At 42.5% G+C, this 13,745-nt stretch overlaps 2 protein-coding genes across 2 annotated transcripts in view; one reads left to right on the top strand and one right to left on the bottom strand.

Moving 5' to 3' along the window:
* The window catches only part of LOC104943213 (SNF-related serine/threonine-protein kinase-like), a 6,586-nt gene extending 3,342 nt beyond the window's left edge, over nucleotides 1–3,244 (bottom strand). Inside the window, exons 1-4 of the mRNA XM_010768551.1 lie at nucleotides 3,162–3,244; nucleotides 2,397–2,609; nucleotides 1,441–1,575; nucleotides 10–857 (exon numbers count right to left, since the gene is read on the bottom strand). Coding sequence (XP_010766853.1) covers nucleotides 10–857; nucleotides 1,441–1,575; nucleotides 2,397–2,609; nucleotides 3,162–3,244 — 1,279 coding nt within the window. The remainder of the gene's footprint in view (nucleotides 1–9; nucleotides 858–1,440; nucleotides 1,576–2,396; nucleotides 2,610–3,161) is intronic.
* A 5,340-nt stretch (nucleotides 3,245–8,584) lies between these two features.
* The window catches only part of dpy19l3 (dpy-19 like C-mannosyltransferase 3), a 37,076-nt gene continuing 31,915 nt past the window's right edge, over nucleotides 8,585–13,745 (top strand). Inside the window, exons 1-3 of the mRNA XM_010768550.1 lie at nucleotides 8,585–8,697; nucleotides 9,242–9,368; nucleotides 10,145–10,272. Coding sequence (XP_010766852.1) covers nucleotides 9,251–9,368; nucleotides 10,145–10,272 — 246 coding nt within the window. The 5' untranslated portion in view covers nucleotides 8,585–8,697; nucleotides 9,242–9,250. The remainder of the gene's footprint in view (nucleotides 8,698–9,241; nucleotides 9,369–10,144; nucleotides 10,273–13,745) is intronic.

Raw genomic sequence — 13,745 nt, 5'->3', positions numbered from 1 at the left:
CTTCCCCGCCCCCCCCTCCTCCCCCCGTCAGGTTGTGGAACTGAGAGCTCAGACACAGGCTCATCAGCTTCAAGCTCTCCACCAGACCGCTGGCTGCTTTGGCCTTGCCTTGACCCGACAGGGACCCAGGACTGGCGCAGTTTGAGGGACTGGACTCCCGGTTCTCCCCCCCCTCTTTGCTCTCCTCTCTCTCGCCCCCGTCTCCATCTACACACGTCGTATCCAGTTTATGGTGACTCTCTGTCTCATCGTCACTAGTCTCTGCGCTGGGGGTGAAAACAGCGACCGGTGCTCTTAGTGTTACCGTTTTTGGCGATGATATGAGCGTGGTCGGGGACGGTGGTCTAGGGTTCAGATTGAGGCTGAGGCTGGGTTTGGGCGGGCCGAATCCATGCAGCTCCCTCCTCTCCTGCTGCTCTTCCTCCTCCTCATGGATCTGGTTGAGAACAGGGGCGCTCATTCGGGATGTCAGCCGATTACCAGAAGAAGACGAGGGAGCTTTAGCACGAAGAACCACCTGAGCAGGTAGGGAAGAAGGTTTGTCGTCCTCTTCCTCATCCTCCTCCACGCTGAAAAGACTGGGACTGCGAGTTTTTCCAGGGCCCACTAAGGTCAGAGAGCCCAGCCTGAGGGGGTTGATGTGGGGATTCACCGGAGGCCTGGGCCCCCTCTCCTGGGTCTGGCCGAATGCTGGCCGCTGGCCGAGGTCCAGCAGGGCTGTTTTGGGCCGGGGGCCTCTGTGGAGGCTCTCAGCGCTGCGGGCAGGGGACTGTGGCCCCCCGGGGAGAGAGATAGTTGGACCCCCCAAGCCATCGCTGACATCCTGGTGAACATCCACTCTGGTTGGCCAGGACTGCCTGTGATAGGTTGAACACACAGAAAACAAGGTTTAGTAAGTTAAACTGAAAAACATGTTGATATATTTGAGTCGTTAATAAATGCTGACAGAAAAACACCAAGGAATATTTTGGAAATGATGTGTACATTTTCTAGAGTTCTAGATTCATTCCTTAGCTATCTGGTTAGCTTTAATCCTGCAGCCAATTTGTTTCTATGAATAACAATAACAAGATGTCTAGCTTATAACCCTAAAGAGATAACAAAATTCTTCTTCAACCTTATTAATAAGGACACTAGGAGCTGTTTCTCCTTTTATTTCAAGATATCTTTTGGTAGTACATGCCGGGCAATATTGCTGATCTGCAAATTCTCATCTATTCTCAGTCCGTTCTCTATTCTCTGCTGAATGAAAAAGGCTTTGTCTGTCCATCTGCTGTCAAACTGAGAGTACACAAACAATGCAGAGGCAGCACCCTGTCCATCTGAAGGTGTGTGTGTGTGTGTGTGTGTGTGTGTGTGTGTGTGTGTGTGTGTGTGTGTGTGTGTGTGTGTGTGTGTGTGTGTGTGTGTGTGTGTGTGTGTGTGTGTGTGTGTGTGTACCTGAACTGGGCCTTGCTGGGGCTGGGGGAGCGTGTCTGGTTATGCTGCTCCTTCTCCTGCTTGTCCCTCAGCATCTTCTCAGCCAGCAGGAAGTAGGTGGCTGTGATGTGGTTGTACTGATTCGACTCCAGAGCCCTGAGAAGGAAAGGAGATGGAGAGGGGAAATCAATTTGAAAAAAAACACACCAAGACACACAACATGACCTCTGATCAGCACATAAAACCCTGAATAAAAGGAGTGACGGGGGGAGAGATTCAAATAGACATGGCAACATCTCAGTAGTGACAGCTGCTTGTTAATGGCAATTATAACTGTCAAAGCACTCAGTAATCTCTGTGCACCGTGGCGAGTGTTTGAGATAACACAGGAGAGAATAGCTGCATGAGCATTTGTGAGCAGTGTACAAAGTTATAGTAATCTGAATACATTTGTGTATAACGCAGTAATGTAATGCGTTACTGTTGGATCAGCAGTAATTACATGACAGTTACTGAGCATGAAATTATGTTGTTACTTTAAGGTCTTCGACTATCTCTCTATCTCTCTGTCTAAAGCCAGTTGAGTAGCACTTGAAATGTTTTAGCTCTATGAAACCTGATGTACTTATGATTCTGTTTTCTTCAAGTTTGTATCTTGTTGGTCGAATGCACTTAGTCGCTTTGGATAAAAGTGTCAGCTAAATGCAAAGTAATAATGCATAATGGGAGGACTTGGACATATCGCAATGGAAACTGAGCTCAAAAAAACATGGCGGATGTTCAAATGAAGAGCAGAAAACAGAGGGCAGAATTGTCCTTATTAGATTAAGGATTTGTGTCGATCTTAAATTAGGTTGAACTTTTTGTTGCTCTCAGGTGATGTTACAGAGTAATCCAAAATGAATGAAACGAGTAGTGTAACTAATTACTTTCTAAGGAAGGCATTGTTTATGAGTGTGTGTGAGATAGAGACATACTCGGTGATGGTGTCTCTGTCTGTGATGGCCCCCAGCACCATGCGCTGGATGATGGAGCCGTGCTCCTCCTCCGACAGGCTGCGGTGGGACACCAGAGGCGTGGACAGCTTGGTGGCCGGGGAGGGGTCGACTCCTTGAAGCCATTCGTGGGCCCCGATCTCCTCTAGGGTCGCTCTCTTTGTGGGTTCCCTCTGCAGCATACGGGCTATAAGGCTGGAGGAGACACAGAGGGGGAACGTTATTATGCAATCAAAATGGCTCGTCAATGAAATGTGTTTAAATACGTACTCATATCACTAAATCTGGCACATTTACATGATTGACTTGAGTGCTCATGTTATTAAAGCGAACTGTCCGTGAAATTACCATTTTATATGGGAACATTAGGTCCATTATTTGCCATTTGCACAGTAAAAAAAGAGTATATTTATTGAAGGATGTATGCAAATCATACAACTACAAGGGCTGCACATTTTATATAAATGATATCAAAAATATGGACTAGTGCAATATCCAAAATCACAGACACGCCAGTCGACAAGACATTATCCATACAGACTCTGAACTGGGGTCTACTATTTTATCTTACACCTGTACACCAGACACACGCACACACACACACACACACACACACACTAAAAACACACACAAGTATACGGGAAAAACAAGTAAGTCGACTCTACTACTACAAACTAACCGCCCCTAATGGGGGTGGGTCGGTCCTACATTATAATACGCTAAGATAGTCGCCACGTCCAAATTTACCTTGTCCGACTTGCCTCCGGCTTCAGGGACTGAAACCCCCGAACTCCGTTGTTCCGGACCCTAATGTAGCGACGGATTTTCATTGGGACGACGTTGTCGGCGTCCCACGACTTCTAAACACGACCTCGCTCGGTACACCGGCGGCCGGGGCACAACCAATGCTTCTATTTCTCCGACAGGGGCGGGCCGCGAGAGTTCGGCTACTCAACACCGGGAAAACTCCTTCACGACTTTTATTTAACACTCTACTTTTCACTAGGTTTTATCTCTCCTTAATTTGCAACGTTGGTCGCAGTCGGTGGTCTTTCCTCGGTAATCGCCATCGTTGACGATTTTCTCGACTCTTTCCGCGAAACAGTTCACGAAAATTGTCAGTAGTTAGGAAGACAAATGTCGAAGTAATAGTCGGTACCGACGTAGTATTGCTGGAAATAATAGTAAACAAATATAGTTAGTTACTAAACAGAAAGAAAGGTAACTGAACAAACCCGAGATTTTACGTTTTATTATTGAGAATTATAGCAATATAATCGTGAGTCCACCTCTTTATTCAGTTGTTCGTCCACTTGAAATGAACAATACGTATGTAAACTTCCTTTAGTGTCCAAACAGTGTTAGTCGGCCCACAGAGAAGACCCTCGTCTATTTACCTGAGTATGTCACGACACTTTGTGCTAGGAGAAAGACTACATTACGTTGCCCACCGAGAGAGGAAAACAGAGGTCGAATTACCTTTCAATTTATCACATAAACGAATTAGAGGTTCTTCGTGGTCGACGTGAAGCTTTATTTTTTTGTGAAAGGATTAGTAGTTAAAGTTTCATGATAGGACCCGGATACCGTATTAAAATCTCGTATAGACACGTAATTGTTAGTAAGTGTTAATCCTTTCTAAACACTTCTTGCCTAAACGTATTACTAGTCGTCCTGTCCTACGGAATTGAGGTGGAGCCCCACTTGGCACAGGGGTTGTGTTCCTTCCACGAGAGAACAATAGAGTCCTTCTTTACCACAGGTTTACGTTGCGCCCGTCATAGATACCCTCAAAGTGAGGCTCGACAGCGGTTATTCATCCTGCCGCACGCAAAGGAGCTCACTACGTTTACGCCGGTCACTGCGTTTTTGTCCACAATAGGTCTCTACACAGGCCGGTATGACCAAATTATTTATTTCAATAGGCCCTCTTCAAAACAACCTGGCGACGACTGCGGTTGCATTACTACCTCGTTCCCACGCCACGATCCTATGGAACCGATCCCCATTCTACCACACCGCTGGCGTCGTGGCAACTGAGGGAGGTAGTCGGAGCCTCGTTCTTTATGAGGGGCGATATGTCAGTTGACCGTGTCAATCAGGTGGACTACCCTTAGAGTCCGCATTGGACCTTTGACGTCATACACTTCTGCATAGTAGCTACGGTCCGTCAATAATTGGGTGAATCAATGTGTGTAAAAATAAGACGTCTTATTCAGAAAATTTTATAGGTTTGAACTCAACACGTACGTTCCCAGACAAGTTCAAGACAACAACACAGAAGTCTCTTTTTCATAAAACAACCATAATTTAACACTCCTTCTTGGACTGTAATGTCGGAATCGGATGTCTCTTTTCGAATTAGTCGTCCTTAGAAATTCCTCTTTTCAGTGTGGTCAACCAAACTAGTTTACACCTGACTCGTTTCACATCACCGTTTCATTCGAAGTCGTTATCCGTGTAAGTTTCTAATGTGATTTGACCACTAACCAGCTGTTGAATCTCTACAGGGCGGGAATCGGATAGTCGACCAACATTTTGCTATATAGTAGGTGTTTGATAGAGGAGTCGGTAATCGGTCGACTGTCTTTGTGTTGTGGCTACAATGCAAATCTCGAAAAACACGACGGGGTTTCGCCAAATTTTTTTATTTATTTGTGTTGGACATTTTAATACTTGCTCTAACATTTACTGGGACGTATGCGTTTTTTCTTCTTAATCCGAAAAATAGAGGATCAAATAAATGGGAATTAGGACGAAACTATCGTGTGCTTTTGAGTTTTAGAAGTTTGGGTCAAAAAGTAAAGGAACGCTTAGGTTCATGTAAGGATTTTAGAATTCGTTTATGTAAATTTATTATATTGTCTACTACGTTCTATGGTAAACTTTTCCTATATTGTTCGGTCCCATCTGAATATAATAGTATTTATATATTTCATAAAAGAAATCTTGTAATATAATATATTGACTTGTATACCAAAGTTGTATTACTGTTTGTGGCCCAAAGAACAATAAACTATGTCCCCTCCGGAATAGATTGTTTTTGTTGAAGTCATGCCTAACATTTATAATTGTCTTATTTTCATTAGGAGCCCCGAGTTTGTCTGACGTTCCGACAAACAGTGCCAAGAGACGGGAACTCAGCCAACTGACGTCTTACCACAGTCACCTGGTAGCGCGACAGGTCTCTCGGTCGCTTGCGTGGCCTCGCTTTTCCAAGACGAAATTTTTGCCTAGTAACTGGTTCTCATTGACGACGTACTTTACTCGTAAATGTACTTCCCTTACTTTAAATTGCGCACACACACACACACACACACACACACACACCACACAACACACACACACACACACACCACAACACACAACACACACACACACCACACCACACACACACACCACACACACACACAACACACACACACCCACACACACACACACACACACACCACACACACACACACACACACACACACACCACACACCACCACCAACCCCCACCACACACACACACACCACACACCTACTCTGAGTGGGGTACCAATCTTGTCTACACAGGTTTCGTGCTGAAAATATCTTTGCCAGAGAGACACTTATACTACGTACGAAGTAAATTACTAGACAGATCTAATAAATAGATCCAGTCATCGTCTTGTGGAAGTCCAGAAAAGGGAATAAAAAACAAACAAAGTTCAGGTAGAAGGGAATTTTAGGTTAAACCATCTTCATGAGTCTAGGACATGAACCATCTTCACGTCTTCACATCGCTTATGACACAATGTTCATTTTCACGACGTAAGTTTTACAATGGTTCATTTTTCATGTTTAGTAATCGTAGTTTTGTAAATTTCCACAAGAGTTTCGAACCATTTCCACGTCGATCAACCTTACTTGAAACATATGACGTCCCATCGAACACTTAAATGAGGTCCACGCTTGATTTCATACTAAATTGTGAACTAATATAAAGTGTAGTAAGTAGTGTAGACATTTCCATTGATTCCATAATGATGTACATCACCTAATTAATGTGGTAACACCACACATTCAGTTAGTATTTTACCTGTGGATGAGTTCCTTTCATGTTCAGGAGTGGTGAAAAATAATCCATGTCTGAACTCATTTAGATGGAATAAAGGTGGACGAAGTGTGTAGGTGTGAATCAACATTATGACACACGGAAAGAACCACACTAGTATGTAAGTAAGGACGCACAGAACGTCTATAGACCTCAGACCCCCACTAGGACAAGTACGACCAGACGCCAGTTCGGGGGGAGGTCCTCTGATTGCTGTCGCTCTGCGAGTGGTACTAGTTACCTGACGTTATGTGGCACGGAGTGTTGGTGTAGAGGGTTACGACGGTTTCTCCTCATGGTGCGGCACGTGTGTCTACGTGGCTCATGAGACGTCCACGACGTAAAAAGTACAAATATCTACACCAACCTTCTCCTTTCTCTCTGGAGACAAGAGAAGGAGCAGGCGAAGAGGAGGAGACGACGCGTCAGTCGAACGAGGTCGTTCTCTACGTCGCGACGAATTCACATAGATTACGTGGGAAATTTTAACCGGGAGATAAAAATTTTAACCGCTCCCAAATCGCTACGGCAGGTATTCGTCTCTTCGTTTTATCTTGTGTAAAACTTACCGACATCGAAGCTCTTTGTGAGTGTTACAAAAGCCGTACTGAACTTTATAACCGTGTGTAGTGCTAAGGGTAAACCAAACAAACCAAACCAGGACCTTGTTGTATCCTTCACGTGTAGAAGGAACAAAAACACCTCTCTCTAAATTGGTCTTTCCAATCGAGACGTTTTAGTGTGTCATTACCATTCTTTCGAACATAATGTCCTAATTGGACCTAAGGACGTCCAATCCCAAACTGACTACCAAAATTTCCTGTTTTGCTATGTACCGAAACCTAATCGGCGGCTCAGCTGAGGATGACCTGTGACACTTTAAAGCGTAAACTGGTAAACCCAGGTGCGGTCGTCTCGTTAAACTAGTGAATTTGTCTTTAATGTAATAACTTTTTCCGTAGTAGGGGAGAAGAACCTCCGTCTTCCCGTGCGTTAGAAATAATAGTCCATAAAAATGTCGTAATCGGGAAACCTGTCAATTAATACTTCTCCGTCTCTCGTTCTCCATACCATTACAGGCAGGTGTGTCTGTCATACTATTTTTGTTGTACAAAAATTTGTAATTTCGGTACCTTTGTTCATGTGCAGTTCGGGTTTTATGTTCTTGTTTGAAGTTTTATCGTATGTTACAGGGGATATTTTTGGGAATAAAGTATAAGTAGTGGTAGTAAAAAGTAAAGGTAAACAAAAATAAGTGCAAAACCAACAATAATTGGATATAAACTGTAAAATCATATTGTTAACAAGAGCTTGTATCTGTCTTTCACCGGTTTCTGAATTCATTTTAGTAGGTATTGGTGGAAGAGTTAGAAGACGATGCGCGGGAGAACACACTTACATCCGGTATANACTGATCCGTGTAAAGGAAAGAATGAATGGTGCCATGTATCGTGAGATTTTGAGTGACAACCTCCTTCCTCATCTTCAGCAAGGGCATTGAAGATGAAACGTGGCTGGGTCTTTCAGCATGACAATGATCCCAAACACACCGCCCGGGCAACAAAGGAGTGGCTTCGTAAGAAGCATTTCAAGGTCCTGGAGTGGCCTAGCCAGTCTCCAGATCTCAACCCCATAGAAAATCTTTGGAGGGAGTTGAAAGTCCGTGTTGCCCAGCGACAGCCCCAAAACATCACTGCTCTAGAGGAGATCTGCATGGAGGAATGGGCCAAAATACCAGCAACAGTGTGTGAAAACCTTGTGAAGACTTACAGAAAACGTTTGACCTCTGTCATTGCCAACAAAGGGTATATAACAAAGTATTGAGATGAACTTTTGTTATGGACCAAATACTTATTTTCCACCATAATTTGCAAATAAATTCTTTAAAAACCAAATCATGTGTTTTTTCTGGATTTCTTTTTCTCATTTTGTCTCTCATAGTTGAGGTATACCTAGGATGAAAATTATTTAAAAAAAAAGTGATAGCTTTTATTTTGAAGGAAGGCTCTGTTGTGTTCCGGTGTTGTCGCGTGCTTAAACCCCGGTGCGGTTTGAAGCTGACCCATGAATTCTAACGGGAGGGAGGAAAAGAGGAGAGGAAGATGAGAGAGTGAGGGAGATACAGAGATACAGTGAAACAGGGGGAAGAGAGGGAGGTAGAGGAGAGCTGCCGGACCATCCTACCTGCCGCCGCTGTACAGGAGGGTGAGGCTTATAAATGTACCACGGGCACACATCTTATCCTTCTTTGTTGCTGTCAAACAGAAGCTGGCGTCCATAGCGGGGCTCGCGCCGTTATGCAAAATACACAATTGTTATAACAAGGCTTTCGAAGTATGCTTCACAATAGGAGTCTAAACCTTCTCGTAGTTTATGTTGTGTCCATGGTTGTGCCAGACTACGTACTTGTGCCTCATTAGTGAACATTTGCTTTAGCTTTGGCTACCACAGCTTAATTCCGGTAGTTTGCCGGTTAACTGTCGGTGTCGATAGATGGGACCTGATGTTTCACGTTATTCTGGCCGCGGCGTGAGCATGAAATGCCGCTGTAAGCAGGCCTGTCCACCCCGGGTACCAGTCTGAATGGAAAAGGAAACCTAAACAGTGGTGCAGCTCGGTGTTCGCTTTGGCTCACATTACACGTGCTGTTTGTGTTGAGTGCACGCGCCTGTGTGTATCTGTCCATGCTTTCATCATATCTGCGCGTGTACATCATACACACACACTCCCCCCTCTTGTCTGCTTGCAGTTGTTCATCATGACAGCCCTGCGTCAGAGGAAGGGGAGCAGGGGGAAGGAGCCCCCTCTCGGTGCAGAGTTTCAGTCCCAGCAGTCCAACTGTTGCTCCGATCATCATCCAGAGAATATATTACACGGTGAGTGAGCCAATGGGAGGTGAGGTTCATGGTCAGGTTGGGATGAAATGCAACTCACTCTGCTGGCCACACTTTATTGTGCTTATAAAGAGTCTTGGGTTGCATCTGTTGTAAAACATCAAGCATAATTAACTAACGTTTTCCGCGGTTCCGGGAAACAGTGTGCCGTCATCCCCATATTTGAACAACGTTATCCCCATATTTATTTTAGGTACTAACACGATTATTTTCTGATGCAGTCGAACAACACGTTTTACAAATTAGAGCTGCAACGAAAATCTAATAGTCCACAGGGTTGAAAGTCTGAGAAAATGGGCCTTCTCCTTTGACAAAGCCTGCAAAAAGTTACTCCGTTATCTCCCCCTCCAGGTTTCTTACTTAGTATTGCTCAATTCCCAGATGACTATGGGATCACGATTGTGGCATTTGATTTGAGAGACATTTAGAAATTGAGCCATGAGAGCCTTGCTGTTTGACACAAATTCAATTTACACCAAATAAATGTATTTGTTTCTGGGTCTCTGGGGAAATGGGGAAAAAACTGTGAAATTCCAGCTCTACAGCTGTTCAGGTTAAGCTGTATGTATCTTTGAACCATATCTCTTCAACCAATCACACACATTCAGGCTATTATTTTTAAACTTCTTCTGAATTGTATAAAGCTAATGTAATATATTTTTACTTGCAACAAAAAATAACTCTATCGATTCATCGTTTAAGGATTCTTTCATGCAAAAATGGGTAATTGAAGCGCTGACCTGTCACTGCTCCTGCAGGTGATTGGTCATGGGGGGTTATTATCTGGACATCGGTGGGCTGGTCTGTGTCTGTGGGTCTGGGCCTGCTGTGCTGTATCTACATGGCCACGCTGCATGAGAACGACCTGTGGTTCTCCAACATAAAGGTAACACTGTTACAATCTGAAACTAATTTCCTTTTGTTGCTGCTGCTCAGTTCCATTATTCAGTTTATTGATTCCATTTCATTTATGCAGTCAGTTTAATCTAAATATTCTTATTTCTTAGGATTAAAAAACGCCAGTGTAAATGAAGAACTCTTCACTTTCTAAGTTTATCAGATGATCTTAAAATGAAATACTCACAGGATCAAAACTCAGGCAAAAACACATATTTGTTTTGCATGTTTAACCAAAATATATCATCACATTTGAGAAAATGTGTTTATTATTAAAAAGCATATTTGAATACACCAAAAGTATCATAAAAAGTACTTTTTTTAATTTACATGGCAAAATGTTGGAAACCTTGAGTGTGTAAATGATAAGAAAAACAAACAAAAATGTAGATAAAGTTGAACCATGAAAGACATATATACCAGTTAATGAAAACCAAAACATTAGAGACAATATATAATTGGCTCAAAACAGAAGCTTAGATGTGAGATAAAGGCACACGGAGACATAGATCTCCAAGTTTTAAAAGTCATTTTAACTGTTTTCTTATGCCAAGTACGCTATTTGCTCTCTAGAAAAAACTCTCAAGCTTGAGCTATCTGAAATAAAAGAATGTGGTGCCAATGCAAACAATGTAAAACAACAAACATTTAAGTAAACCAAAGTTGAGTTGAGTGTGTTCTATTAAAACATGTAGATATTAAGCAAGTGTAGTTATCAATTTAAAATGTTGGTACCACTTTACAATAAGACTACCCTTATAAAGGATTCATAAAGGGTTTATAATTAGGTTATGAATTAGGTTGTAAACACTTTATTAATCATTAAGAACCATTTATAAACCAGTTCTAACATCGTTTTCATACATCAACACAGGCTCACTATTTGGCAAGATGACTAAGCCTTATATTGGCTACTTAGCGAGAATCAACTCAGTGAACAACAGACACCAAGGATGCTGGCTGATGAAGAACACGAAGTAAGCTAAGTAGCCAGTATAAGACTTAGCAGTACAGATAAATGTGGGCTCACTATTTGGCAAGCAACCGGTCACAGTTGCCCTGTTTATCTCATGTCTTATAAAACCTTATTAATGATCTATAAAGTGTTCACAACCTAATTAATAAATGAATTGCAAACTATTCGTAAACCCTTTATAAGGGTAGTCTTATTGTAAAGTGGTACCAAAATGTTCAATATAAAGAAACAATCATAAAATGCCTTAATATTCTCTCAGGTTCAGTACCTTTCCTTTCTAACTTACAAACCTGGCACTTTCTCAGAGCAATGTTGTGGTCTGCAGAAGCTGAACATCATGTACCATGGACAGTGTGACCACATGTCCTCAGAAGCCAGACGTTTGTTTTTGAGGGACTTGGGCTTATGAAGATTTAGTATTTAGTGTCCGAGACCCCCTGACTTGCACCCTTAAAAAATCCAGAAGGTGTTGTCAGAAAGACATCAGAAACCCAATAGAGTTTATAGAGGCTCTATTATGCTTTTTGGGGGTTTTCCCCTTTCCTGTAGTGTAGGTTTTGTGCATGTAAGTGGTCTGCAAAGGCTAAAATCCCTGTGTTCCCTCCAGAGGTACGTGATAGGCTAAGGGCCAGGACCTATCTAATGACGCTTTTCCACTGCAGGACCTAGCACGGCTTAGTACGGTATGGTTAGGCCTTGGTAGGCCAGGCTCACTTTATGCTGCGTTTCCATTACAGTTTAGTACTGGGGCAGTAACTAGAGTAACGCAGTGTAGGCGGAGCCGTGACGTCATCTTCAATGCGAAACACAAAACCAACATCAGCCGTTAGCTGTTAGCACTCAGAGCTCACAGCTCCTCATATCTGTTCAGAAACTAGATAAAAGTTAAACAAGTACAAAACACAGACTGTCTGTGTCATGGCGCAGAACTACCCCTAGTGGACAAGCAAAAAAAACGTGCTGCAGTGGAAAAGCGCCATAAGCGGTTGACCAATCACAACAGATCCGGCCAGCTAACCAATCAGAGCAGACTGGGCTCTGGTTTCAGACAGAGGGTGAAAAGAGGTGCTGCAGCACAGGCAGTATGAGAAAAATAAAGAGCTTTTTGAACATTAAAGCATGGAGACATTTCACACTNTCTGAAGCAACAGAGAGATGTTTTCTAATAGTCAGGGTTTCCAATGTTCTGAATGTACTTGAAAGTATTGTGTTTTACAAAAAACAAAGTGTTATAGTTTACAGAAGGTCTACCTACCTATAGGCTACCTGAATCTCTGAAATGTACTATATTCCTAAATATGCTATTGCTACACTTTATGGCAAAAATTGCACTTTTCTGTTGGTCTTGGTTAAGAACCTCCTTGAAAAAAATAAACAATGTTTTGTTGCTTAAGCTTATGTATTCAGTCATTATTCAATGGTATACTAAAATCCATGTGAAAAAAATTGCTTCTCACTGTTCTCAGGTCAAATATTTATATGCGATTAAAAATGCGATTAATTGCGATTAATTAATTACAAAGCCTGTAATTAATTAGATTAATTTTTTTAATCGAGTCCCGGCCCTAATAAAAACGCCACAGGCTGCATTACATGTCGATTTAAGTGGTGCTCATAAAATGTGTGCTCCTAAAATGTTCAGTAGGAATCCCAATGCCAGGGTTTTTCCTACAGGATAAAAAGTGGAGCCCTGCTGATAGCAGCCACATGACAGTTTCATTGGCTGAGCTTTAACAGCTGCCTGCAGTGCCACTGTGGCTGCTACATGGGCCATTTCTTTACAGCAGACATTTGACTTGCAAAAGGGAAAGCTCTGATGTAACTAATATCTTTAACGTTCAGGCATGATCAGCAACCCTTATCAACATGGTCAAACAATCATTGGATATACAATGAAAAGAGCTCCAACCACCTTACATTACCTTAATAGTTGTCTATTTTAAGTGTGAAATGTCTCCATGCTTTAATGTTCAAAAAGCTCTTTATTTTTCTCATACTGCCTGTGCTGCAGCACCTCTTTTCACCCTCTGTCTGAAACCACTGAGACTGCCAAGGCACACNGGAACGTTTCTCACTGGATGAGTTTCAGGGGTACCGATTATACTGGAGCACTATTGTTCACTGTGGTTTGTTGTTGTCTGAAGTAATGAACGTTAGTTGGTGCTCCAGTATAATCGGTACCCCTGAAACTCATCCAGTGAGAAACGTTCCGCGGTGCAAAAATAAGTGCGATTAAAATGCGTTAATTTTTTTAACGCGTTAATTTTTGTGTAATTAATTAATCTTAATTAACGCGTTAAAGTCCCGGCCCTAGTTTTTATATTTACAAAAGTGGTGGGGCACAAAAAACTTGGATGTCTATATATAAGCTTCTGCAGTGAGGTCCATGGCTGGTGAGGCACTGACTCTTCAGGTTTACAAATATTATATTTTGACCTAAATCAAAATCTAATATTATTTTCAAAAGCCTTTTTAGTCTGATCCTT

Source organism: Notothenia coriiceps, unplaced genomic scaffold (genome assembly GCF_000735185.1).
Source record: "Notothenia coriiceps isolate Sejong01 unplaced genomic scaffold, NC01 NC01_scaffold00005787, whole genome shotgun sequence".
NCBI lineage: Eukaryota > Metazoa > Chordata > Actinopteri > Perciformes > Nototheniidae > Notothenia > Notothenia coriiceps.
The sequence above is the reverse complement of the archived record's forward strand: the minus strand, read 5'-3'. Positions and strand labels throughout refer to the sequence as shown.